This window comes from Leiobunum rupestre, chromosome 9 (assembly GCF_980474605.1).
Source record: "Leiobunum rupestre chromosome 9, qqLeiRupe1.1.hap1, whole genome shotgun sequence".
In the NCBI taxonomy this organism is placed as follows: domain Eukaryota; kingdom Metazoa; phylum Arthropoda; class Arachnida; order Opiliones; family Sclerosomatidae; genus Leiobunum; species Leiobunum rupestre.
In genome coordinates, this window is record NC_143392.1 from 21,159,626 (window position 1) to 21,187,060 (window position 27,435).

At 38.9% G+C, this 27,435-nt stretch overlaps 3 protein-coding genes across 9 annotated transcripts in view; all 3 read left to right on the forward strand.

Annotated features, from left to right (window-relative positions):
* The window catches only part of Invadolysin (leishmanolysin-like peptidase, invadolysin), a 250,212-nt gene extending 248,525 nt beyond the window's left edge, over positions 1-1,687 (forward strand). For both annotated transcript variants that reach the window (XM_090158952.1, XM_090158953.1), the window contains one exon: positions 1,019-1,687. In XM_090158952.1, coding sequence (XP_090015078.1) covers positions 1,019-1,195 — 177 coding nt within the window. In that variant the 3' untranslated portion in view covers positions 1,196-1,687. The remainder of the gene's footprint in view (positions 1-1,018) is intronic.
* Positions 1,688-1,913: 226 nt separating this feature from the next.
* On the forward strand, positions 1,914-8,374 carry LOC149926818 (PHD finger protein 14). 6 transcript variants are annotated; one of them, XM_090158549.1, is made up of 21 exons: positions 1,914-2,101; positions 2,364-2,486; positions 2,545-2,831; positions 2,893-3,016; positions 3,109-3,215; positions 3,282-3,337; positions 3,810-3,921; positions 3,982-4,119; positions 4,175-4,312; positions 4,381-4,456; positions 4,519-4,707; positions 4,774-4,880; positions 4,939-5,034; positions 5,094-5,194; positions 5,556-5,687; positions 5,924-6,080; positions 6,144-6,398; positions 6,459-6,580; positions 6,644-6,752; positions 6,899-6,941; positions 7,733-7,821. In XM_090158549.1, exons 1-21 carry the CDS (start codon positions 2,041-2,043, stop codon positions 7,735-7,737), a joined length of 2,538 nt encoding a protein of 845 aa, XP_090014675.1. In that variant the 5' UTR covers positions 1,914-2,040; the 3' UTR covers positions 7,738-7,821. The 6 variants fall into 6 exon arrangements, 5 of the variants coding, with proteins under 5 accessions (XP_090014675.1, XP_090014674.1, XP_090014672.1 ...); XR_016473818.1 differs by lacking the exon at positions 6,899-6,941 and adding an exon at positions 8,151-8,374 and having other exon boundaries at positions 1,916-2,101; positions 7,733-7,901; XM_090158548.1 differs by lacking the exon at positions 6,899-6,941 and having other exon boundaries at positions 1,915-2,101; positions 2,554-2,831; positions 7,733-8,374.
* A 15,116-nt stretch (positions 8,375-23,490) lies between these two features.
* LOC149926819 (heat shock 70 kDa protein cognate 4-like) lies at positions 23,491-25,883 on the forward strand. Its single transcript, XM_090157763.1, has 6 exons — positions 23,491-23,551; positions 23,819-23,838; positions 24,090-24,301; positions 24,365-24,723; positions 24,786-25,069; positions 25,139-25,883. Exons 3-6 carry the CDS (start codon positions 24,097-24,099, stop codon positions 25,881-25,883), a joined length of 1,593 nt encoding a protein of 530 aa, XP_090013889.1. The 5' UTR covers positions 23,491-23,551; positions 23,819-23,838; positions 24,090-24,096.
* Positions 25,884-27,435: the final 1,552 nt, after the last annotated feature.

Consider the following 27,435-nt stretch of genomic DNA (forward strand, 5'->3'; position numbering starts at 1 on the left):
TGGTCGAAGGGGGCGGTATTAAAAACGTATTGGGAAACAGCTAGTGGGCGTGTTTGGTCGAAGGGGGCGGTATTTAAAACGTATGTGCCAAAAGTGGGCATGTTTGGTCAAAGGGGGCGGTATTTAAAACGTATGTGCTCAAAGGGGGTGGTATTAAAAACGTATTGGGAAAAAGGGGGCGGTCTTTAATTTTGAGACGTCAGTTATAAGTATTTTCTCAAAGGGGGTGTTATTAAAAACGTATTGGGAAACAGTGGGCGTGTTTGGTCGAAGGGGGCATTATTAAAAACGTATTGGGAAACAGTGGACGTGTTTGGTCGAAGGGGGCATTATTAAAAACGTATTGGGAAACAGTGGGCGTGTTTGGTCGAAGGGGGCATTATTAAAAACGTATTGGGAAACAGTGGACGTGTTTGGTCGAAGGGGGCATTATTAAAAACGTATTGGAAACAGTGGGCGTGTTTGGTCGAAGGGGGCATTATTAAAAACGTATTGGGAAACAGTGGGCGTGTTTGGTCGAAGGGGGCATTATTAAAAACGTATTGGGAAACAGCTAGTGGGCGTGTTTGGTCGAAGGGGGCGGTATTTAAAACGTATGTGCTAAAAGTGGGCATGTTTGGTCAAAGGGGGCGGTATTTAAAACGTATGTGCTCAAAGGGGGTGGTATTAAAAACATATTGGGAAAAAGTGGGCGGTCTTAAATTATAACACGTCAGGTATTTGGTCGAAGGGGGTGGTATTTAATCCTTCCTAGGAGAAAACGTTGGCTGTCAGTCGTCGGTTATATGTGTTTGATCGAAGGGGCGGTATTAAAATAATCTGGCGTAAAAAAGTGGGCGTTCTAATATTTATTTTCATCGAAGGAGGCGGTCTTGAACCTTTTGTTGTGTAGAATGGGGTCTTAAAGTAATTTTTATATTTAGTTCATAGTCCCTTTAAGCCCAACTGTTAAATACTAATATTTTTCCCGAGACAGTAGTACCATTTTTGTAAACAATTTTTTTTTTCGTTTTTGAAGGAACAACGAATGCAGTGTCTGCCTGAATCCGACGCTCTGGACTATTTAGCGCACACCAAGAGTTATTACAGAGACCAACTTCACTGTCGAAGCGCGGATCTCAGCGCGCCCTCTTTCGGCGCCATAGTGCTCTGGACTTGTTGCTTTTTTCTAAGTCTTTGTAAGCCAGCCAGATGATGTCTTTCGGAAAATATAGGCATTTCGACGACAATTGTTCGTTTAATCGTTTCTTCACGAATAAGAAGCGGAAAATCGGATCAGCTTTCGAATTACGTTGGATTTCGTTACGGACATTTTTTCGTTATAGCGACTCGTCTTTCTTGGCAGCAAAACTATTGAAAACAAATTATAATTGAAAAATATATAAATAAAAAACTAAGTCGCGCCATTTTTTCCCGTCAGTGATAATAAACAGTCTCTCTTTCGAATTAAGCCCCACCAGATGGCGGGAAGAAAACTTCGAAAAGACTTAAATAAACTTAGTGGGAAATAAAAAAAAAATCTACCGTTGTTTTATAACAATAATAATTCTAACCCAGTTTTTGTAATATAATGTATTTTTTAATAATAAGAATAATTATGGAAGAAGAAAAAATATTTGTGGGGGTTTTACACGATTATGAAAAACATCCCCATTTACTACAAACTACAAAACATGTAAATAATAAAGTTCCACAAACAAGTTACAAGATTTATACAAAGTTGTTGCAATTTTCTTTTTAATTATTACAAAAAAAATTACAGTTCCAGATTAATACCCATCCTTTTCTTTAAATATTTCATTGGAAAAGGATGCGGGTCGATGTTTTCCGCTTAATAGATGGCGCTGTGAGTCCGAAATTTTGCTTCTTAGATTTTTTTATCTTTTTTTGTCTTCCTTTGCTTTCTTTGGTCGGTGCCGTATGACAATTATTCATGTCTAGAATGTTTATTATGTAAAGAGATTTACACTTGACTATTGTGTCAAGTGCTAAATATTGCGCTATATATTAGTCCAAGTATTTAATTTTTAAGTGTCACAAATGGATGAAAGTAAATTAACTGACAAAAACGTCGGGATAAGGTTCCTGTACAAGACGATGGGTAAGTGTTTTTTTAGTAACGATCGGGTTAGCTAGTTTCGCGGTAAATCAGTGGCGCTGTTGGCTTCGAGCGATCGTTAGGCCTAGTTATACCAGTTGTTTTTAGTTTGTATAGTTTATACAATTTTACAGTAATTTTGCTGTATTTAACTTATTATAAATGGAATATATTCCCAATGGTCAGTTTGAGTTAAAGGCTTTGCTTTTGAAAATGGAACTGTTAATTATAAATATATGAAATTAAGCCTACTTTTGAATTACAGTTGAGAGAGACCCTAGTAAAAGAAGAGTGAAACCTGTTGAGAAGAATCTTCAATTACTTGATTTTGGTGATTTGGAGGACAGTTCTGATGATAGTGATTTCAAAATAGAAGGACACGAGCATGGTATTTAATGAATGTGTTACATTCTGGTCGCAAGAATGTTTAATGACATATTGATTAGATGATTCAGACGCTGATGATTCTGGAGAAAGTAACAAAGATAATAGTGATGACGACGACGATGATGATGATAGTGAAGAAACCAGTCGGGAAACTTCTAAACCCACCAAGAAAGAAGTGGCCAAAACCATTGTTCCAAAAAAAGAACCTAAAGTTGAGCTTCAAGATATCATGTCTTGTGGCTCAAACATTTCAAAGGTTGATGGTACGGATGAAAAAGTGCCTAAACTTTCAGTGGGAGATTTAATCGATCGTGCTATTCACCGACAAAGTCAAGTGAAACCAAGAGTAAGATACATAATTATTGGTGTTAAGAACTAAGTAGGCCTAATATTTTTTATTTTTTTAGTCATCCTCAGACACCCAGAGTAAACATTTAAAAGTTCTTATTTGTTGCGTTTGTCTGGGTGATGTTAGTGAGGGAAATGACGAGATTGTCGAATGCGACTGTTGTGGGATAACTGTCCATGAAGGTAGCTGTACTTAATACATGAAATAGAATTGCTTTTACAGCTTTTTAGTTCGCAGTTTTATCAATAAAATTTGGTTCCACTTTTCCTCTAAGCAGGCTGCTACGGCCTTAGTGACTGCGAGACGGCCGTAAGCAACGCTTCCTCTAGCTCAACAGAACCTTGGTTTTGCGACGCTTGCAAAGCTGGCAATATGTCACCCGTAGGTTTAAAAATTATTTTCCACAACAATTTCAATAAAATTAATTACTTAAAATTTAAAATCCAGATTTGTGAATTATGCCCCAATCCTGGAGGTATTTTTAAAGAAACTGATGTTGGAAGGTATAAAGTTAAATCGGAAAACTACACAGGAGTACCCTTGGAATGTCGATGGGAAACAATTGCCCTGATGATTCTCTTAGAAATAGGTGTGGCTTACAGCGAACAGTTTCGCTGAGGACATGTTAAGCTAGACTCAACACCTCGATGACATTAACCCTTGACCCAAATAGAAATTAAGTTAAACCATCTAAATGCATGATTTTAACAACATGAAAAATTCTCCAAGATCTTCAGTGTGAAAACTAATCGGAGGTTTACTCAGTTAATTTTACGCGGGTATTTAGTGAAACCAGCCATCCAGTCAATAAACGTATAAAAACACCACATCTTATGTTCGATGTGGTTTAAGCCCTGCCCATTTCTTAAAAAACTTTCTGGCAAAAAATTCTTAGACATTCCAAGTGTATACATATGCAGATTCTTGGTTAAATCGTTATATAGTTAATCCAAATTAAATTTATGAATTATTTAGGTGGGTTCATTTGGTTTGCGCTCTTTATATCTCTGGAGTTGCTTTTGGTGATGTGGACAAGCTTTCCCCAGTTACGCTATTCGAAATGCCGTATTCAAGATGGGGTGCAAAAGTATGTATTTTTATACACTGAAATGTACCCATTAATTTGAATAAATTTATTTCTGTATAGGCTTGCATACTATGCGAAGATGACCGCTTTTGTCGCACTGGTGTTTGTATCAGTTGCGATGCTGGCATGTGCCGGTCTTACTTCCACGTCACTTGCGCCCAACGAGAAGGTTTATTGTCCGAAGCTTCCACTGAAGAGGTATTATCAACAATGGGCACAAATTGGAACCATAAATAACAATTTCCTTCCCCAGATTGCGGATCCTTTCTTTGCGTATTGCAAAGTTCACGCCGATAAGAGCGTTATAAGAAGCAAACGTTGCAATTGGTTCGCTCTTCAATCTCAAACTAAAGAGAACCGTCTTGAAAGTATGCCACCATCCGAAGAAAAAGTAAGGTTGAGAAAATTGTATTTTATTTCATTATTAAGAAATTAATTTTCCTAAACCTTTAATTTTAGTCCCGTATTGAAAGAAAATTAGCTTGGCACAGAGAAAAGTATAACGCCACTCAAGCAAACAAGCCACCTCCGTGGGGTAATGCCGAACACGAGTTAATTACTATCAATTTCATACAATAATAACCATTTGTACCACAGTTCCAACCCAGAAAATGCCCCGATTGCTAACTTCAAGCGCTACAGCATATCGAAGACTAATGAGAAAGTCTGAACTGTTAGGTTTGAGTCCTCAGACCTATTTATCAAGCGCAGACACTTTACTTGATATCCGGAAAAAGTGGCACATTCCTGTTGCGTTCAGCGTCGAATTTGTGGGCTATTATTTAGGTATATGGTAACTTTTTGTACATTTCATTTTAAATAATGAATTGTTTTAAAACTTTTATCTTTTAGATCGTAATTCTCGTATGACATCGATGCAGAAAAGATTGGACGAGCTTTTGCAACAAAATAGTCATTTGCAAGAGCAAGAACAATTGCTTCGTACTCGATATGAAAAGGTTTTTTGTTTTTAACTTCAATTAAATACTTGTACTTTATTCTTATGTTTCCACTCAGTTATTCAGCGACATGGAGCAACTGCAAGGTGTTGGCAAACCATTAATGGATATTGGAATGAAATTTCACGCTATTCTTTGCGATATTGGAAATAAGGCAAGTTTTTGTCAATTTTTATAGACTTTATACAGGCTTTTAATTAAAGTTTTATTTAGAAATTGGCATTACCCAAAGTATTACAAAAGAAAACGCCACCTAAATCACCTTCTAGCAAAAATAGTCGTCGATCAGATCATTCGACTTCTGTCATTTCGGAGTGAGATTATATTTATTTTTAACAATTTTATCAGTGTTTTTTTTTCTCTATATTTTTTAAAGCTTTTTGTCACTTTAATTTTGATTATTGTCAATATGGGCATGTGTTTTTATTTTTACTTTTTTTTCTTAAACCGAGCCGATCTTCTACGCTATGTTAAATTAAAAGCACTTCTATGCCTTAATATTGCTTTGAAATGGAGAAAAAGCTTAAAATATTATTATTTTTCTTTATTTTCGCAGTGTAGAAAAAGTATAGACTAAAAACAAATGCAATTTTAGAATCTATAGTTTTTTGGCAAAAAAATTAAGAGAGTTGAACGATGGGGGTTTAAGTAGTTTGTTCTCCACCCCATTTTTAGATGCGGACTCTGCCACAAATCGCATGACCAACATCAGCTGGCCAAGTGTGACAAGTGTCAATTACACTACCACCTGGCTTGTCTGGATCCGCCCCTCTCTCGAATGCCAAAAAAGACTAAATCCCAAGGATGGTACGTTCGCTAAATATACACGCAGGCTGACGTTAATACAAAACAAGAGAAACTGAAAGTTTATAAAGGCGTTGCTTATAAGAAAAATATCCATGGCTCAAATTATTTCATTTTGGTTTTTTCCTAATTTTTGTATAATTTTATTTATGCATGGATTATGTCCAATATAATCCTTTAGCAGGCACCATTTAAAGTTGTATTATAAGCTTGGCTTCTTTATTTTGCTGAAAATGAAGGCAGTGCAGCGAATGTGATAAGACTGAGGAAGATGACAAAGAAGAGAGCCACGTTGATCCCAACGCTCCACGGCAGTTACGCGACCATTCCAGAGAGAATAAAAGGGGCAGAAATAGTAGTCCAGCAAGTGATTGTTCTAAAGTTAGCACTCGAAAGGTATAACGTGAACAAGTGTATCTTTTTTTGCACATATCAGGTAATAATTCTTGATTTGCGCAGAGTCGTATTTCCAGAAAACTCATGGAATCTCAATCGACCATTAATACATCTTCTGAAATTGACGATACTGGAGAATCCCAACTTGAGGATGAAAAGGATGATAAAAATAATAGAGAGAAGATAACTCTTACCATTCGTAAAGGAAAACGTAAAGTTGCTAAAGATACCGCCGCTCAAAGAAGAAGGGGAAAAGCTAGGAAAAGGAAATTAAGGGAAACCGTAGCTGATGAGAAAGAAATTAAAAACGAAAAGGAGGTAATTCTTATTTTGGTTTATTAAATTTACGATTTCTAATGATATGTTGTCTTACTTCAGTCTCCAACTGCAGCACCTTCTTCCAAAGCTAGTAGGACTACTTTGCCCCGAAAAGCACGATCGGACACCAAGTTAGTTTGTTGCCGATGTGACGAACCTGGTGAAAATTCCAATTTAGTGAAGTAAGTTGCGAGAAAGCCTTCATTTGGTACTTAAACTTAGCTCCTCTATCGTTTATCTTAAAGATGTGATGAATGTAAAAAATGCTATCACTTTCATTGTCTGAGACCTCCAGTGAAGAAATCTCCCAAACAGAGAGGGTACACTTGGCACTGTGAAGATTGTGACAGCAGTGTATGTTTCTTTTCTTAAATATCTTGCGGGGGGAGTAAAAGTAAACTAATGCTGTTATTACGCTTTACTAACTCTTAAAAACTCGGTGTTATTCAATTTTAATCTACTAATATTCATTGAATGAGGGTTAAATAACTGATTTTCAGATTCCATCTTATTTGAAACCAATGAATCAAGCCAATTTTAAGCGTAAAGTATAATATTCTGTCATGCGAGTGATATATTCTACGTGACTAACTTCCCTAAATAGAGCTCTGCGCTGCCTCCCGATTGCAATGCGCGTCACATTTTTTCGTCAAATGGTCGATTGATCTTTCAAATTTATAATAAGCGTCTTTGTACCACACACATTGATGTGATTAAAGCGTTTTGGGTATGCAGACTGACGTACAATTTTAACATTATGGCACCAAAACTTAGATGACCTTTATTAGTATTGCTGTGCCACAGAATTTGGCGTCTTTTTTACATTATGATCAAACATTCTTTGATGTCTTTATTGAGTCATTACCAAACATTATTTTACGTCTCTATTGAGTCATAACCATCATTTCTTTGATGTATTTACTAGCGCTAATTAATTGCTAATTGGTGGAAATTATTATTTATATTAAGTTAAAAGGAACCACCTATGGACTGCATTGTAAAGGATGATAAAATTAGCGAATAAGTAGATTAGTCCATTATGATAAGGGATATTAAAGCTAAACCCTAAGTTTGGGCGCAGGGCTCTATATCAAACCAAAAACGTCTTGATTTAACCAGAATGATTTTTATTTTTTTTAAACCTTTTGTGGCATGGTTTTTAAGAATATTTAATAATTTAATTTTGCTGACGATTTTTAACAAACTTTTATTGGGAAATGCATATTAATCGTTTTATTTTTGTTCTTTTTAATTTATTACTGAATGTTTTTAATAACATTACAACTTTTTCTATCTAAGCCTTAGTTTACTGATGAATTTTAATTTTTGAGTAGAGTGAAGATGAAATCCAAAAACGTGCGAAAGGGGTGAAAGTCAGTGATGACGATGGGAAAGTGAATAAACACTAATCTGCGAATCCATATGCAAAAATGAAATATTATTTTTAAATGTTAAATGAGTGAATGACATCAAGAAAAACACTGTATCGGAAATTTAAAGTTATTGGTATCTCCAAGAACGTATATATGAATAAGAACGTTGAACGATCAAATTGGCGCCTGGTGCCACGATGCAATCGGTTACAGAATAACTCCGCCCTAAAATCCGCGTGCAGTGCGCGCTAAAGTTTAAAACCGTTTCTAGTTCAAGCGCGCGCTGCACGTGGATTTTAGGGAGGAGTTATTCTGAAACCGATTGCATCATGGCCCAAGCGATGCTTTTTGTTCAACGTTCTTATACATATATACGTTCTTGGTATCTCCCATTCCCATCAACGTTAGTTTCTTTCGTACAGATAATTTTTGTTCGTGCAAACCTTTTTAATAATTTTCACTTTTGGAAACTCTTGAAAATTCTTCAATGTAAATGTTTTCAGATGAATGGTTTTGTATTTACTTTCGTTTGTAATATAAAATTGCCCAGTTCCCCTTCGAGAGGGGCTACCTTTCAATTAAAACTATTTTCAATGAAATCAATCATTAGAGTATTTATGAACATATCAGCATCTTAAGTTCTTATGTTCTTTTTATTGCCCAACAAAAGGTCGAAACCCATCACGTCAAGACACAGTAATACAAACAATAGGTATATACAAGAATCACTATACCAAATGCATAGGAGAAGCTCGAAAAAAAAAATATATATATAAGCAGATAGACAGAGAATTTAAAAACCGCATAAATATGTAACATAGATATATGGAATTAGAATATAAACAGGAACGCTATACAGTGTTCCAATAAAGATCCGCTAGAGACTAGACAAAGAGGTCTAGGTAAGTCGTAAGGGCCTTCCTGAATTGTTTGGGACTAGGTATGACTTTGAGAAAGTCAGGGAGAGAGTTCAAATCGCGGAGAGAAGACGGGAGAAAGGAATGTTTCCTGATAGTCCATGAGCCAGACACCCAAAATAGGACTTTCGATAACCAAAAAAGTGGCTAATTTTTAATGTTATTTTCATAAACAGGGGTGCTTTAGATATGCAAAAATTGGTGGTGTGGGGTTCAATCGCCCAGCTATCCAAGATGGCGGCGATAGAGACAGGGGCGTAGGAACTGGGAGGGGCAGGGAGGGGCAATGCCCCTCCCTAGAATTTGGCTGGGAGGGGCAACTAATGTTATTGCCCCCTCCAACATTTTGATCAGTTGAAATCTTCAAAAGGCTCAAATTATCATTTTTAAAGCATATACAGTTTATAGAATCTCAATTGTGTTTAGATTTTAATATTTTTCCGCCAATTTACATAGTACTAAAAAGTACACATGCATTCGGAGAATCTACACTCCATTAAAAATTAAAAACCATTCTCCAGACCCCTTTTCGTTTCTCTTTGCCCCCTCCAACTTCCAGAACGTTCCTACGCCCCTCCGGACTCCAGGGAGCGCTTGAATATGGCGAGGAGGGGGGTGGCAAATGAAACGGAGCTATCTTCTTCCAAATAGGTTTACATATAGGGCACTCTGAATGTTTATTGGGTTTACAGATTCCTTATTACAAATATATAAAGAAAACAAATATTAAATTTAATACTTTTACGATTATATTTAACTTATTACCCGCAAGCTGTTACGATCTCAAAATCGAAAAAACCCAGCGAAATCCTACGGGAATTTCCCGAGCTTGGCTGTCGATTGCATCGTCTGCAATTGACTCCCGCGAGAGTAGCGGAACCACTCTACGGCCTCTCATTGGCTGAAGGTTCAAAACGAACTGGCGACAAGCTCGGCCGTAGGCGGCAGCATTCTAGTTACCTATGAGATTTCTATGGTTATAGCACACGAACTTTCGAAAATCGAATTTTAACGGAATCGTATCTTTTCCCTGTAGTTTTGTAGAGGTCAACTACTAACCTATGAATTACCACATCTTAAACGTACTCAGTCGGATATATCCATCGCAACTACCCAGGGCGTACAGGCGTTCTCGGTATGTCACTAATGAAAGCCCACTTCGGCGTTTGTTCATGTCACTAATGTACGTCCATTGGTCGGTCGCTGGATTGTAGACTTTGGTACTTTGAAGAACTTGCCATCCGGTGAAACTGCCGACAATGTACACCTTGTCTAAGAGAGAGATTTGAGTTTTCTTCTGGGAGTTTAGTCATGTTTGATTCGTGAGAACTAGCTATTGAGAACTGCGCGGCTGAAGTGTTGCTTCGAACTTTGCGCGTCTTGGCGATCAAGCTCCATTGATTGATCTTTGGGTCGAACCTTTCACAAGAGTTCAGGCGATCGTAGCAATCAAAGCCTCCCATAGCGTAAATAATGATGCCCATTTCGACAACACTGACATAGCAACGCTGATCGTACATATAGCCTCGGTCCTTCCATTCTTTAGTCACTGGGTTGAACGTCCGGAGCGACCATTCCGTGGTAGGCCTTCGGCTTGTAATCCCCGTTGCTGGTTATAGGAACCAGCTATCCGTTCGAATGTGGTAACAATCCATGATTAACGGGCGTTACGGTCGGGCAAACCACCGACGCCAAAGATAATTTCGTTAGGCATTGTGGGTCTGGCGAATTGGTTCTTGACGTGGAAGATCTCGTCTTCTTGGCTTTCAATGTCGTTACGATATGAAATGGCTTCGTTCACCAGCCGAGAACAGTCGGGGCTAGTTCGTACCTTAGGGTCCAACGTCACAGTTTCCGCCAAAAATCTGAGAAAAGAATTAAATTTATAAAAAACGTCTGGTTGGCACTTTTCACCAGAAGTAAATAAACCGAAGTTATCGAAATAACGCTCCGAATTGGAGGGCGTTTTCCTTATGAAAATGACGAGAAAATAGAGTCAAATAAAAGCTAATTTCCACGCCAAGTGGCGCAATTTGGAAGCTGATGGAGAAGGCGGGGGAAGAAGGTGACACAATGCGAATCGTGGCAGTATCGTCGGGTGAATTAAATCCGAGAGAGGGGGTTACATACAGGGGAAAAAATGGGGGTAGATTCGAATTCAGAATGGAAACCCTTTGTTTTTAATCAACCACAAAATCTTTATTTAACACTTATTTATAAAACAAAAACTAACTAAATACAAAATGAACAAATTGCGGGGGAACTGAGGGAATAAGTTTACTTGACAATAGTGATGGTTAGGCCATTTCCACTATGGTTCTTTTAGCTTTTCAAAATTCGAGGAAGAATTTAAATACTAAAATATACACTCTTTGACCATATATTCATTAAATTTTATCTCTTACGGTTTTCTATGGGATCAGTTCCAACGTTTGTAAATTCTGCCATTCTATGGCTCTAGGGAAGCGGGGGCAAAAACAAATACACACTAAACACTATAATGAACACTACAATTGAAATATTACAATTAAACGTTCTACAATTAAACTCTGAAATAAAGCAACTAACTCAAATAATATTAGCGAGGGTAATACGAACCAAAAATTACAATAATCCTAACGATATTAACGGAATAAACCCTCAGCCTCGTGGGGACCTGTTTATAACCTCTTTCTCGGACAATAACGAGGTTTATCCGTTCTTTCCAAAAATAATTCTACGGGATTCCGGATTACGGGAGCTTCCGGGTTACGGATTACGCAAGACACACGCCCACGCGTTTTCTTGGAGGGGCTCGACGGGGGACTTGTTTCGCGGTGACAGTTCCAAACTGTCCGTTCGTCTCGCTTACGGCACGGATGCCCGAATTACGGTAACTAACGAGCCGGATTACGGTACGGATGTCCGGATGACGACGACGAACTCCTTAAAAGCGGGCGTAGGTACTTCGGGTTTCGGTCTGAAACGTCTGGTTAGGCGAGGGAATTGGTCTCGGTCATCTGGTTTTCTTCGGTCGAAACGTCTAGATTTTGGGTGATCAACAGGCGATTTGAGGGTGTTGTGGGCATTTCTTTTCCCGGATTCATATCAGTTTGGACCGTGTTCTTCTGGTCGGAATACTCTGTCAGGATCTCATCTGAATAGTTGGCGTGGACAGATCGCGCATTCAACTGTCCGAGTCTTGAAAATATCTTTACATTGCTAGTCAGATCAGACTTTTCTTCCTTTGAGAATCCAAATTCCGTCTTTTTGGGGGCGCTATCCCCGGGTTTTGTTCCGGGATTTTTGGGGCGGAGCGGAAAAACGTAAGTAATTAGTGACCTCTCATTTTATTTGGGTCATTGCTGCACCCAAGACTCGTGTTCTGTCAGGGGACGTATGACGTTGTCTGACTTACGAAAGGTCCCTTGGGGTTGGTTCGACGTGATTGCGGGGCTCTCACAATTGTCAGTGTTTGTGGGGGAGAAGGTGCCAGGGAATCACGAGGTTATCTATATTTTGTTGTCAAGCGAAAATGTCCAGGCACACTTTCGACCTATAACCTGGACTTGGAAAACGTGCGCTTTTTGTTGGATCCGGGTTATCTGGTAGTGGGCTAAAGGCCCGCTAACATGACACTGGTTCTATGGGATCGCTGTAAGTTGATGGGACATTACTGGTTTAGTTCGGAAAATTTCTGAGAAAAACTTGGGTGGGGTCGGCTCGGAAAGTACTGTACCATGGTAATAAAACGAGAAAAAATACGCCAATTATCTCCATAATTCGAGGCTCTTAATTTTAACATTGCTGAAGACAGGGATTTAGTTTATAATTTATATTAGGTACACTGTTTAATTAATTATCTTAATTTTATATTTTAAAGCGGGGTTGATTAAGTTCTATAAGATTTATAAACTATATTTAATTTGTAAGTAGCGTTCAAAAGTTATTTAGTTTTTTAGTTTAACATTAATTTTAATTATATTTAACACTGGAATTAGTTTTTATTAAATAGGTCTTTGAATTCTAGGGCAAGTCGCAGAGTACTGGTTCAGATATATCGTTTTCGAATATCCACCCGTAATTTGTGGCTGGTGGCAAATCTGGGTTTGGAGGATAGTCTCGATACCACTCCATATACTGGAAATGGGCCCTCCGAATAGCGGGTATCAGTGCTCCCATGGTTGGAGGAAACGTCTCTCCTTGAGAATTCTTCTTCGAAAACAGCCACCAGCGAAGTGCTCCAAGACTGGATATCTTTTGATGGCTTTCGCATAAACGGATGTCACGAATTTCTCAATTCCTCTAACAATATCGTCGGTTAGGTTTGTTTCACTCCCAAGAGACGATAAAGCTTTTAGAACATCGATTTCAGCGACAATAAAGTTGTTCCAAAAAGTCGTCTTAGCTTTGCCTGAAAACCAACCAGTAACGTCGGAACCAGAGATAGCGTACAAGCCAGGCAAAGCGGAAGCCTTCAGTGGGCCAAGAGCGTTAAAAATTGTACTAATTTCTACTCTTATAATTTCAGGTCCGGTTCTAATGAATGTTGAGTGGTACCGGTAGTTGAGGCTATCTTCGAATTGCCAGAATTAAAACCTCCGTGTCCTGTGAAGAAATTGATAGTTTGGTTGCTCCTCTCTTGGAAGCATATACAGCGTGAAGAATTATTTTGGTATCTGCCTCTTCGTGAGAACTTGCCAATTCCGAACAATCAAAATGCAACGATAAGGCTTGTTCTCTGAACGCGACCACCATATTTTGTTTTCTTCGTTTGGCTTCCTCAATCAGAGCATGACTCAAAAAGACGGTGAACTCGTCTTTGGTTTTGATATGTGAGAGTAATTTCTTTAATGGTACTAAGCGGATCTGAGTGTTACCTTCGATCTTGTACCTTATTGACGTAGCTCCTTTTTGCCTTCTAATACGCGTAGCGTTTTTAAGGGAGTTATCGATATAAAGGCCTTTTCACACTAGCCAACTTTTTGATCCAACTAGATGAGTGAACTTGAGTTGAGTCAACTAGTTGGTTCGTGTGAATAAAAGTTCGATGAGTTGATCCACCAAAAATGTACGCGAGAAAAAAATGGATCACTGATCCATTTTTGCTGACTCAGCATTTTGATTTAAAAAGTTGGCTCGTGTGAAAAGGTCTTTAGTATCGAATACTACATGAACTTCTGTGAATTGACCATATTTGGTAAAGATCCTGTTGCAGAAATATTTCGCTAAGTCGGAGCACGTATTCAAGGTTTTTATATTCATGGACTGGACTTCGGCCATCTCATCAATTATTAACTACATTTAAGGTACGCTCAGCTTCTAAACGGGGGTAATTTTCCCTATTTTCGGAAGATTTTGACAGAGCAACGAGAGAATGAAGAAGCTTTGCCTTATCGTCGTTGCGGTTCAATGTTTCATCAGCGCCGAATAAAGCTCTCGGTATGTTGTAAAGCGTTCTTCGTAGGTAATTGAATAAAGACTGGTTTACTAGAATATTTAAGATGATGATTTATTTACATATGAAGTTTTATACAGAAACATGACTCGTTGATAACCTGGAGATCGAGTGACCCCTAAAGTTATGCCGTTGCCTTTTATATCGAAATAGAAGGGAGATAAATAATATCTTACAAAGGTCACTACTAGAATTATGTTTGATTACGTATTTACATCTACAACACGGTACAATAGTAAGTTCGTACTTGCTAACCACTACCCGCAAGTCCATGTCCGGTCGAGATCGACATAATAGAATTAGACGCCGCAAAAGGTCTATAGATTTCGATCTTCTTTTAACTCAAAAATGCCAACTGCGTGTTTCTCTGTGAATAGTTAAAGCTACTCCCATTTGTAATGGCATTTCTGTAGTTCTACGTACGACTCTACTATCGTGCATTGAGGCTTGGCGAGGCGTTAATGTCTCAAACATCAGAGACTGAGCTAGGCGAATGGATCTCTGACCAATTTCGCTGCCGCGAAGGGAATCCGATGAAAGAGTAACTTTTCCGACCATACACCACTTGAAAGATACGCGTTCTTGCGGTATAATTGATTCATCACTTTTAAGTGACCCATTAAATTCCTGATCACCAACGCGGCCTTGAAAAGTGATCGTAGACGGTCTTCATTATTTTCTTCTTCCAATCTTATCAAGCATGCGGAATCCTTAGTGGACTTTAGATTCGCGTTTAGGTTTTGGTATCGAAAAGTCGATTTCCTATATTTCTTCCTTTGAGAACTCTTTTAGCTTTCTTCGTGGCATAACATCGTCTCTATATGAGTCCAGCCCATTAGAAATACAAATAATTAAATAAGCATTGTGTAGGTCAAACCTTGTAGTTACGTTTTGCCCTTCGAGACATTCTTCGACCAAGTTTAAAAACTCAATTTCGGAAGCGATTACAGCGGCATTGTCTCTTTTGGCTCTATTTACCGATAGCCGTTTCTGACGCAGTACGTGTGACACCTTTTTCAGGGGCGTAGGAACGTTCTAGAAGTTGGAGGGGGCAAAGAGAAACAAAAAGGGGTCTGGAGAATGGTTTTGAATTTTTAATCGAGTGTAGCTTCTCCGAATGCATGTATAATTTTTACTACTATGAAAATTGGCGGGAAAAGACTGAAATTTAAACACAGTTGTGGTTCTACAAGCTTTTTATGCTTTTAAAATGATAATTTGAACATTGTGAAGATTTCAACTGACCAAAAAGTTGGAGGGGGCAATAACGTTAGTTGCCCCTCCCAGCCAATTTCTAGGGAGGGGCATTGCCCCCCTTGCCCCCCCTGGTTCCTACGCCCCTGTCTTTTTAGTCCAACAGCTGAGTTTTTACGTACTTTGTAAATTGGTAGTTTTGCTTCTAATAAATGATGATGCGGCGAAACTTGAAAGTTCGGTAACTACATTTTCCATACATAACTGCTCTTCGACAGATTTTTTAAAGATCCTTTCGACATTTTGTTTATGTCTAACATGAGTTAACCTTTTGTAGCATGATAAATGCCAGCTATGGTGCTGTGTTTGTTGCTCCTAGATTCCAGGAACATTTTTTTTAGGGTTTCTACGGACACATCGTCGTTCATCAAAGTTAGGAATGTTTGACAATTATCATCTTTTAGAGCCGCAAACTCTAAAAATAACTGATAAATTTTCTGTAAATATTGATTTCCCGGATTTTTCACTAATTTATCCTTAGTTTTCTGTTTGCAAAAAAAATGTAATTTTCTCTTTTCAATACACTTAACATATTTCCCAAATTTAAACAACAATCCCAGGCTAAAAAACCACAGGAACGTATTCTATCGCGACTGGTGTGTATCCAAATATAACCCCGAACTGGGTATATTCGCCGAAGAAATAGGAGAATTTACCTAATTGGACTTTTAAAGCCATGTTGCAAAGAACTATAAGCCCGGCGGTACGGCTTTGACACTGGTCGAAGCCGGCCTTTGTCGCGTAATTACTCGTGTGAAATTTCATACCCGGTTGTAAAACCGACCCTTCTTTTCTCATATATTTTCAAAGCTATATAATATATAAAGGTTTTTGTTTCCACAATTTGTTTCCTTTTGAATATATTTTTTAAGAGAAAGGATATCTTCTGTTAAACGTTTTATGAACTTTTTTTGTTATACTATGGTCTTTTTTGGCAAAATACGGTGATTCAGCGATGTTCTACGGGTATTTAGCTTCGGTTTGATACGTTACTTGCCATTGGTTTCGAAAATATTTAATATTTTCAATATGGGTGGGCGGGGTTGAATTTGGTCCCCCCTAGCGGGAGAAATGATTTAATTAAACTTGATTAATTAAAAAATTAAATATAATTATAAGGATTAGGTGGGCTAGCACCCCTCTGACGCACCTCCCGAATTGTCACCATCTATATTCAGCTCATTTTTCTGAAGAGAATGACACCTTCCGCTATATTCTACCATTTACGTGCACACGGTGACACGAAAGACATAGCAGCTAGGAGCAACAAACACAAGGAGAACGCAGCTAGCCTTTAAACACGCTAACGAAGGGTTGTGTACGATTTTCATTGGACGAGCCCCACGAACCTTTACGCTGAACGTTTTACGGGCGGGGGGTAAGACAATTTCCGAATTTTCCCCTTCCGACGGCAGCAGGCGCTAAAGCGTCTAGCCAATGAAAAATGTACACAAGAAATTCCACGACTTTTAACGGGTTGCGTTCTCCTTGTGTGGGGTGTTGTGTTTGTTGCTCCTAGATAGCAGCAAGGACTATGTTCTAAAATCAGTGGCGTAGCTAGCATGGGTGACACCCGGGGCGGATGGTGGGCTACTTACTAGTATCTATAGTTTGTGTTTTCACGGTTGGGTGTCACCCCCAAATCACGCCCAAACGGGTGGAACCCGGGGTGGACCGCCCCCCCCCCCCTAGCGACCCCACTGTCTAAAATTACTATAATACTTACTGCTTAGCCTCTTAGGTTTGTTTCAAGTTTACAAATATAAATTAATAAAATACACTTTATATTTGCAAAAGACTAAGAGCGTGATAAACCGACGTCGTTCCTGTACTAATCAATGAACGAGCTTTATTCCTAAGACAAAGAAATTGAAAGAATATTATTTGCCTAGGCACTAGAAGAAGAGCCTCGTTGCAGAGAAAACCTCCGAGTACCGGATATGACCAAAGACTATATATACGCTGCGCCTTTGGGATATGACCAGCTGCAGAATGTTCTGGAAACATTTTCGACCAATCAGAACTCGTCCTCCATTTCAAGAATTTTACTTTGCATGCGCTCAGCACGAAAGGAAGAGTCTATTTTTTGCCCTCCTCAGGGGGTGTTTTGTGTAGTTATCAGAAGAAAATAGGGGAAGTACGTATCTGTAGCTTTGAGCCGTAGAAGTCGTCGTGTGACCCACGAAAACGCCTTTTTACGCATAATAAACCAAACTGAAAAAGTAGTCCTACTTTTGTTTTGATTCAGCACGGCTATAATCGACGAAAGCAAATACGCCTTAGCTCAAATAGCAGAGAATGAGAAGGGCAATATGTTACAATTGTTCAATTTAAGAAAAATGACTTTTTAAACGATGTATTCATCCGCGATTTCCCGCCAAACCGTTTTGGCGCGAAAATTCGTGAAAAGTGACGCCTTTCCAAAGCTGACTAGAAGCGTACTTCCCCCTATTTTCTTCTGGTAGTTATCCATTCGGCGGGAAATTTTACCGCCTTTTCTGGGATCTTTTTTAGGTCGCGTTTTTAGGCCTATAGCACGAGACCGTTTACCATACATGTTTTAAAAGCGGACTTTACGTGTTTATTTTCAACGCTATATCAGCAGCAGTGGCGTAACTAAGAACTCCGCCCCCCCCCGCGAAAAACGACTCGGGGCTCTTTTAAAGAACACAAATTTTAAAGTTACACGCTTGAAACATGTAACTTCGCAGGCTGATTTACCTTTCAGAAGAAAAAATAGTGCAAAGGATAATTACACCAAATCCTGACTTTCTATGACTATTGAATCATACGAATATGGTTTAAAAATCAGGAAATAACCCTTCCCAGTGTAATTATGACTTTTATATCGTCTGTCCCTTCTTAGCCGTAACACTTACAAGAACAAACACTGTTTTTTCAGGTCGTAGAACTAGTTTTTGTATAATGTATGCCCCTTTTTCAGAAGGAGAAAAAAGATTAAATGGAACGAAATAATATTTATTTAGGTTAAACCAAATTGGTTTCATATGAAAACACTGTTTAGAACAGCGAAGACTTAAAGAAGTATTTAATTTCTAGTCAAATTTAAAGATAATTCATAAATAATACAAAATCTAGTTGCAAATTGAGTTTGTGCAATAAAATAATTAGCGATTTGACCCGTATGTAATTGTAATTTTGTTATTTCTGGCTATTTCGTTCTCAAATCTCAATTAATCGTTAAGACTTGGATGCTTTTCTATATTTTTTGATTATTGATTAATGGTGACAGCGATGGGGCCAGTGTAATGGTTAAGGACGCGCAAATAAACCCAACGGCCGTGAGTGCGAATCTCGTTCCGCAAATGTTTTCATTTTCATTTTCATTTTACCTTCAGTTCGAACATTTTCTCTGCTTTTTATATCAAATAATTTATAATACTTAAATTCCTCGAATTCATTATCTTGTCATTTTAATTTATTGGGCTTCCAACGCCATCTCGTTTCAAAAAAATTACTAAGAATTTTGGAATTGTTGTATTTGTTCTCTCCGCTGTGCCAAGGAGGGCTGTGCCCCGGTGCCTTTCCCGTACCGTATTCCCTCCCTCCCTTCTCTGAGAATGGACCGTCTCCGTTTCCCCCCTTTACACCGTTTCCGCTCCCCAAGTAGCCGGTACCGCGAAACGGGAATTTGCTAAGAGTGTCGCCAAAAAAATCGAATTTCTTTAAACTAATGATTAAGCACTTAATAAAAACCCAATTAAATCGAAACATATAAAAAACACAGGTTTTCGACGTCAGGAATCCAGTGGTGGTTTTAGATTTCGCCTAGGACAAATAGTTTTAGAGATATAAAAATTATAACAAAAACAGTTCTTTGAACTGAAAAAACAGTTTAGAGCTCGTTAGAGGTGCGGCCTTAAAGGGACATATATTATTTTTTATTGTTGATTAATTTGTCAAATTAATTGAAATAGTATTAAAAAATACTCCTGTGAACAACAGAATGACGTCATTCTGCTCAGGGCCGTGCAGAGGTATCCTGGGGCCCGGGGACAAACTTACTCGTGGGCCCCTTCGATTTGCACCCTCCCCCCCCCCCTTGAGCCCTGAAAACTTTTCCCAAGTTATCTAGATTTGCACCCCCCCCTTGAGCTTCTCCGATGGGCCCTACAGCTACGGGCCCTCCTCGTGGGCCCTTTTCGCCCGCCCCCCCTCTGCACGGCCCTGATTCTCCTTTCAAATCACAGTCCACTGCTCCTCCAATTTTTAACACAACTACTCATTTAACATTAAAATTTTAAAATTTATTATTATTAGTTTATTAGTTATTTATTGTAGTAATCTGCAAGCTAAGAGTGCGTCCTTAACCATTACACCGGCCTCTCCAGTGAGTCGGATATATAACAAGTCGGCCCAGACCGTAATATTAGTTCCACATCAGTGTATTAGAGTGGACAAACCAATACACCCTTAGTAGACACAGGTAGGCAAACTAATACAAAAACTGTTGAGGCTACATGATTTATTATCGTTTGATGAATAAATTTTCACCGGAAGTTAAAGAGTGGATACCGCCCACCATCAGCTGACCCGGGTGGGCAAACTAATAAAAAAGCTGTTGAACCCATGTGATTTCCTATTGTTTGATATAAAATTCACCATCCTCCACCGCCCACCCTCATGAAATCAACTTTTTTTCCGGTAACTCTCCCTTTACGGGGGCTGGTTGGAGGGGGCGGAAATTAACGGCACTGCGTGCGCGTCAAAGAGTTCTATCGAATGAGACCAACTGTTTTTTTGTCACTCTCCCTTTAATAAGAAAGTGCCACACTTATTTATTACTTCTGACCATACACGGTTTCGATAAGAAAATGCCACACTTATTTATTACTTCTGACCATACACGGTTTCGATAAGAAAATGCCTCACTTATTTATTACTTCTGACCATACACGGTTTCGATAAGAAAATGCCACACTTATTTATTACTTCTGACCATACACGGTTTCGATAAGAAAATGCCACACTTATTTATTACTTCTGACCATACACGGTTTCGAACTTTCGATAAGAAAATGCCACACTTATTTATTACTTCTGACCATACACGGTTTCGAACTTTCGATAAGAAAATGCCACACTTATTTATTACTTATGACCATACACGGTTTCGATAAGAAAGTGCCACACTTATTTATTACTTATGACCATACACGGTTTCGATAAGAAAGAGCCACACTTATTTATTACTTATGACCATACACGGTTTCGATAAGAAAATGTCACACTTATTTATTACTTCTGACCATACACGGTTTCGATAAGAAAGTGCCACACTTATTTATTACTTATGACCATACACGGTTTCGATAAGAAAATGCCACACTTATTTATTACTTATGACCATACACGGTTTCGATAAGAAAATGCCACACTTATTTATTACTTATGACCATACACGGTTTCGATAAGAAAATGCCACACTTATTTATTACTTCTGACCATACACGGTTTCGATAAGAAAATGCCACACTTATTTATTACTTCTGACCATACACGGTTTCGAACTTTCGATAAGAAAATGCCACACTTATTTATTACTTATGACCATACACGGTTTCGATAAGAAAGTGCCACACTTATTTATTACTTATGACCATACACGGTTTCGATAAGAAAATGCCACACTTATTTATTACTTATGACCATACACGGTTTCGATAAGAAAATGCCACACTTATTTATTACTTATGACCATACACGGTTTCGATAAGAAAATGCCACACTTATTTATTACTTCTGACCATACACGGTTTCGATAAGAAAATGCCACACTTATTTATTACTTCTGACCATACACGGTTTCGAACTTTCGATAAGAAAATGCCACACTTATTTATTACTTATGACCATACACGGTTTCGATAAGAAAGTGCCACACTTATTTATTACTTCTGACCATACACGGTTAATAAATAAATCAGCTAGGCTAATACCCAAGGCACCACCTTAGGCCTAAGTCATCATGCGACTTTTGAAGCCCTTAATTCAGGTATGCGTAGGAGGGTGGTGGCAAGCCCTGCATGCCACGAGATCGAGCCAACAGCTCCCTACACTAACTATTACCATTAACCTAGACAAGTTTTTATGGAAGGGGAAACCGAAGAACTCGGGGGAAAACCCCTTAAACCAGTGGGGAGAGAACTTGTAAACTCAACGCAGAAGGAGTTGTTCCGAGTTTTCACCCAGTGCCACACTTATTACTTATATAATATTATATGCTCCCTGTTACAATGTCTAACGGATCTATCTCTCCCGCCTTTACGGGCACTACTAGTTAACAATCTACTTGTACCGCTATTGAGTAAACGAAAAATTTCGTTCCGCCCCCAATGGAAGAAATGCGCCCCCCTATAGGGCGGGCACGAAACAAAAAGTATTCTATGGTAAACGATCAAGCTAATTTCGTTTAGGACGGCGTAGCTCAGTTGGTAGAACTTTCGGTTTTTGGAGATTTCGCGGTCAGCAGCGTCTGTGTTCGAGTCTCGGCGACGCCGATAATATAAATTATAAAAAAAAAATATTTTTCGCAGCTCCATCTACCGTGTCGTCGCTTTTCCACAACAAACAAACAAACTACAACAACACTTAACGACAATCCATCCATAGCAATAGTCCCACTTCGATAGATATATCTCGATGTGGAACTGAAAAGTAAAATACGGAGAACGCGGCTCCCGCTTTTTTCGTAATTTTCTATGTTTTAAATACTTAATTTTTTGACGGTGTTAACTAATTAAATAGTAAAATGTGGATATCGAATCTAGAGCTCCGAAATGCAAGGAATCCAAATCGGGTCTCAGAATTAAAATCGGGCGAGTGTTTGATTTTATAATCACCAGCAAAAAATAACGGGCGACTTTAAATTTTTAACAGTGTTTCGATGTTTTAAATTGTTTGACCGTGTTAACTATTTAAATAGGAAAATGTGCATATCAAAGGCACTGCTACGAAATCCAAGGAATCCAAATCTGGTCTCCAAATTAAAATCGGATGAGTGGTTGATTTTATAATCACCAGCAAAAAATATCGGGCGACTTTAAATTTTTAACAGTGTTTCGATGTTTTAAATTGTTTGACCGTGTTAACTATTTAAATAGGAAAATGTGCATATCAAAGGCCCTGCTACGAAATCCAAGGAATCCAAATCTGGTCTCCAAATGAAAATCGGGCGAGTGGTTGATTTTATAATCATGCGCCAAAAATAATAGGTGACTTTAAAGGGAATATAACCTGCAAAGCAATCTTTATGGAAGACCCCTTTAATTTTTCAAGTTTCCCTGTACAGTGGCGCCAAACATTTTTAAAGCCAAAGGCAAGAGCGGCCAGAGCTTCAAACGTTGGTGTTCCACACCAAATACCTGAGGTTATATTCCCTTTAAAGTTTCGATTCACGGATCCGTCCCGATCGTGTACACGTTAAGTTGACGTAACGCGGATTCCCCCGTTTTGGGCTGCCTTAAAAAGCATCCTATACAATTCAACGGGTTTTTAAGGCGGAAGGAAAAGTGAGCTCTAAATATACTCCGCTGCCGCGGAGTATACTAACAAGCAATGCATGTTAGAAAAGGATCTCAGTCGAAATTTCGGGGCTTACGGTTTCAGCATAGACCAAAGCCAGGCGATCCGGAACAGATTGCGTTGTAGAACGGGGGGCTTGTAGAAGGCAGGAGTCGATGGTAAGAATAAACAGTAAACCTATCGGTTTACTTTAATATGTATAATATATGTATATATATATATATATATATTATGTTATAGACGTCTGCTAGTAATAGATTTATTCAAAAACCTTTTAATTTTAATCAATCACAAACGTTTTCATGATGAAAGTGGACATAATTATTTAATTGCTTGAAAAATGCACCCATAGAATATTTTATTACAAAGAAGTTATCTTTATCAATAAAAAAACAGGAATTGCACCTTGGTTTCACAACGACCGATACAGTCGTAGATAACATAGTTCCGCTATTAAAACTAGTAAAGCGAGATTGTAGCATAAGCAGCAGGCGAGACTAAAGGACTGAACATCACCCAAATCGATGTAATTTTGCGTGTCTATTTTACCGTGATAAACGACATCGGTTTATCACGCTCGTAGTCTTTTGTAATTATAAAGTGTATTTTATTAATTTATATTTGTAAATAGACGCCAAAAGAAATTATTCGCTCCAAAATAAAAACCGTCAAAAGGAATTGTTTTTAAATTAAAAACGCGTGAATCTCGATGATATCGCCCATTTTTTCGTCGCACGTGTAATTATTTATTCTGATAATAAAATAGAATCACGTGGGCTTAGCAATATTTATCTGCATTTGTCTTAGCCAATAAGATTATCCCTTCCGAGCAAGCACGCGCCAATTTACACAATGAACCGATGAAGATTTTCAAATCAATTTCTTTTAAGATCTATTTGAAACAAACCTAAGCAGTAAGTATTATAGTAATTTTAGAACAGCGTGGTTAAATTTAAAAAGGTTTTGTTCCCATGGGTGTAGTCGGTTTCGTCGCCATTGTGGGAAACGCCGGTAATTTTTTCTTCGTCGGCCTTGGATGACTGATTTAGATTTACAGAACTTCGCAATCGAAGCCATTAATATTAAACCACGTTGATGATTAGCGCTTTAATACCGTGGGTAATTTTAGATCAAGTTCTAATTTATATTTCTAATGGGTTTTCAGGTTCAAAATGGCAAAAACCCCAGCCATTGGTATTGATTTGGGAACCACATACTCCTGCGTTGGAGTATTTCAGCATGGAAAGGTTGAAATCATCGCCAATGACCAAGGAAATCTTACTACTCCTAGCTACGTAGCTTTTACTGATACAGAAAGGCTGATTGGTGATGCTGCAAAGAACCAAGTTTGGATGAATCCCAACAACACAGTATTTGGTTAGCTATGATAAGTTTCTTTAGGTGTGAAACATGATTGTAACATTTTTACTATTTTTATAGATGCTAAAAGGCTGATTGGAAGAAAGTTTGAAGATGCTTCAGTCCAGGGTGATATGAAACACTGGCCCTTTGAAGTTATCAGTGATGGTGGCAAACCAAAAATATCAGTTGACTACAAGGGGGAAACCAAGACTTTCTTTCCAAAAGAAATTTCATCCATGGTTCTAACTAAAATGAAGGAAATTGCAGAAGCCTACCTTGGAAAGACAGTGACCAACGCTGTAGTTACAGTTCCCGCTTATTTCAACGATTCTCAAAGACAAGCAACCAAAGATGCTGGCACTATTGCTGGTTTAAATGTACTCGGGATAATTAACGAACCCTCTGCAGCAGCTATTGCTTATGGTCTGGACAAAAAGGTATGATTTTTCTTTCACTCTTAATCATTTTTTTTATTATAAAACTTGTTTTTTTTACGAAGGTCCAAGGTGTGGGAGAACGCAATGTCCTTATCTTTGATTTGGGTGGTGGATTCTTGGATGTTTCTGTACTGACCATTGAAGACGGTATTTTTGAAGTCAAGGCAACGGCCGGGGATACCCACTTGGGTGGAGAAGACTTTGACAGTCGCATGGTCAATCACTTTGTCCGAGAATTCAAACTCAAGCACAAGAAGGACATCACCACTAATAAGAGGGCCATCAGGCTTTTGAGAACCGCTTGTGAGAGGGCAAAGAGGACCTTGTCTTCAAGCACACAAGCTAGGTAATTTCTTAGACATAAAAAAATACAGGTGGTGTAACAATTTGATCTAATGGTTCTATTTCATTACAGCATTGAAATTGATTCCTTGTTCGAAGGAATTGAATTCTATTCCACAATCACGAGGGCCCGTTTTGAAGAACTTAACGCTGACTTATTCAGGAGCACCTTAGTACCAGTTGAGAAAGCTTTGCGTGATGGAAAACTTGACAAATCTGTCATCCATGACATTGTTCTAGTCGGAGGTTCTACCCGTATTCCAAAGATCCAAAAACTCTTGCAAGACTTCTTCAATGGCAAGGAGTTGAACAAGAGCATCAACCCTGATGAAGCCGTAGCCTATGGTGCTGCTGTCAAAGCTGCCATTTTCAATGGTGACCAATCCGAGCAAGTTCAAGATCTACTACTTTTGGATGTCACTCCATTGTCTTTGGGTATCGAAACTGCTGGAGGTGTCATGACTGCCGTGATCAAGAGAAACACCACCATTCCCATACGTCAAACTCAAACCGTCACCACGTACTCTGACAACCAACCACGAGTACTCATTAAAGTCTTTGAAGGTGAACGTGCCATGACCCAGGACAACAATCTATTAAATAAATTTGAACTGACCGGTATCCCTCCCGCACCTCGTGGTGTTCCTCAAATTGAGGTTACCTTTGATATTGATGGTGACTATAACCTGAAAGTGTCTGCCTTCGATACAGGAGCACCAAAAACGGGATCAAGATCACCAAAAATAATTCAAGCATTAAACGGAATAAGGCATTGTTTCTACTCCCTAAAATGCATAGATGGCATAGTTCCGGCATAGATCGATTTCCTACCGTCAAGCCCCATTTTCATGCTCGCTGGTAGCGGATAAAAATCATCAAAATTCGCATCCGCCACTCGCAAGCGTGAAAATAAAGCTAAAATATCTGTTTGAAACAGATCGACGCGGAAAGTGAAAAAGTGTTTAGCTGAAGCGGAATTTTTCGATTTTTACGCGCTACCAGCGAGCATGAAAATGGGGCTTAAACGTTGCTACTATAGCAAGTAAACCAAGGAGCGGAATCCGAGGGGCTGATCACTTCGCGTAATCGGTGTACAGAGCCGTACCTTTGACTGTACTAATGGGATTACGCGTAATCTTTGAAGTCCCTGCCTTTTGGCAGTGCTAATCTAAGCGTAATCCGGTGTACAGACTTTCTAAGAGTGGTTAGCCCCTCGGCGGAATCACTATTTATAAGATATTGTTGTTTTGTATCAGGCATAGCTCTTTTTGTCGAGATTCGTAGGGATAGAATACATTCCACGCCCGACTTTACCTGGTGCGTAAGGCTTGGTGCTGTCCTCTAGGTTGCGTTATAGATGGCCCATAGCATTTTTTAGTATGGGGTTGGGGGCCGCTCGAGTGAAGTGAGTGCGCGTCGCCGCCAGGCGACATTACTCGGCGAAGACTTAGATCCCCCCTCGGAATCGCGCGCTAAGTCCGGCGAATCCAAACCTCCACGTTTCTCGTGGGCCGATGTCGCGTCGGTCGATTTTAGGGAGTTATGCCAGAGAGCTGCAAAAAGAGCTATGCCTGATACAAAACAACAATACCTTATAAATAGTGATTCCGCTCCTTTGTTTACTGGCTATAGTAGAAATGTTTACGGTAGGAACAGGGGCGTAGGCAAAGTAGGCACGTGCCTAGGGCGCCATTTTTTTAGGGGCGCCAAAACTCTGATAAAGCCCCACGGTCCATGTACTTGGCTTGCCCCTTCTCAAAATAAAGCTGAAAAAGTTTGAGGAAACAAAAATATATTTATTTGTTTATTAAAAACCGATACGCCCCTCCTTAGCTGACCAATGCCAAGGGGCGCCAAATTTTTCTGTGCCTAAAGGCGCCGAAAGGGTTAATCCGCCCCTGGGTAGGAAATCGACCTATGCCGGAACTAAGCCAACTGTGCCACCTTTGCATTTTAGGGAGTATCGGCATTGTTGAAATAACTTGCGAGTGATTTGTAATTTGGAAAACGTTGAAATAAATATCAACTTGAAAATTAACCTTTGTACAAATTAAACGAAATAAACATGTTTTGTGAATTTAGTAGTAGGTCAAAGTTAGACCAGCTTAACTTTATCTCACTAATTGAATAAACAAAATTAGCTTGTGGCCTTAGAAAACAATTTAAGCTAGAGTAAAACCTGTTACCTCCTACGACGAACTTGTTTTGTTTCATGACCTGATAACTAACAATGCATGCATCAGATTTATAGCCCGGTGTACCGGTAAGATTGAAACCACACCACCGGAGGTCCATCACCAAATGCCCTACGCCAGCGTCCACAAGCCCGGTCAGGTGACAAAACCAGCATGGGTAGCAGAACCCTACTAC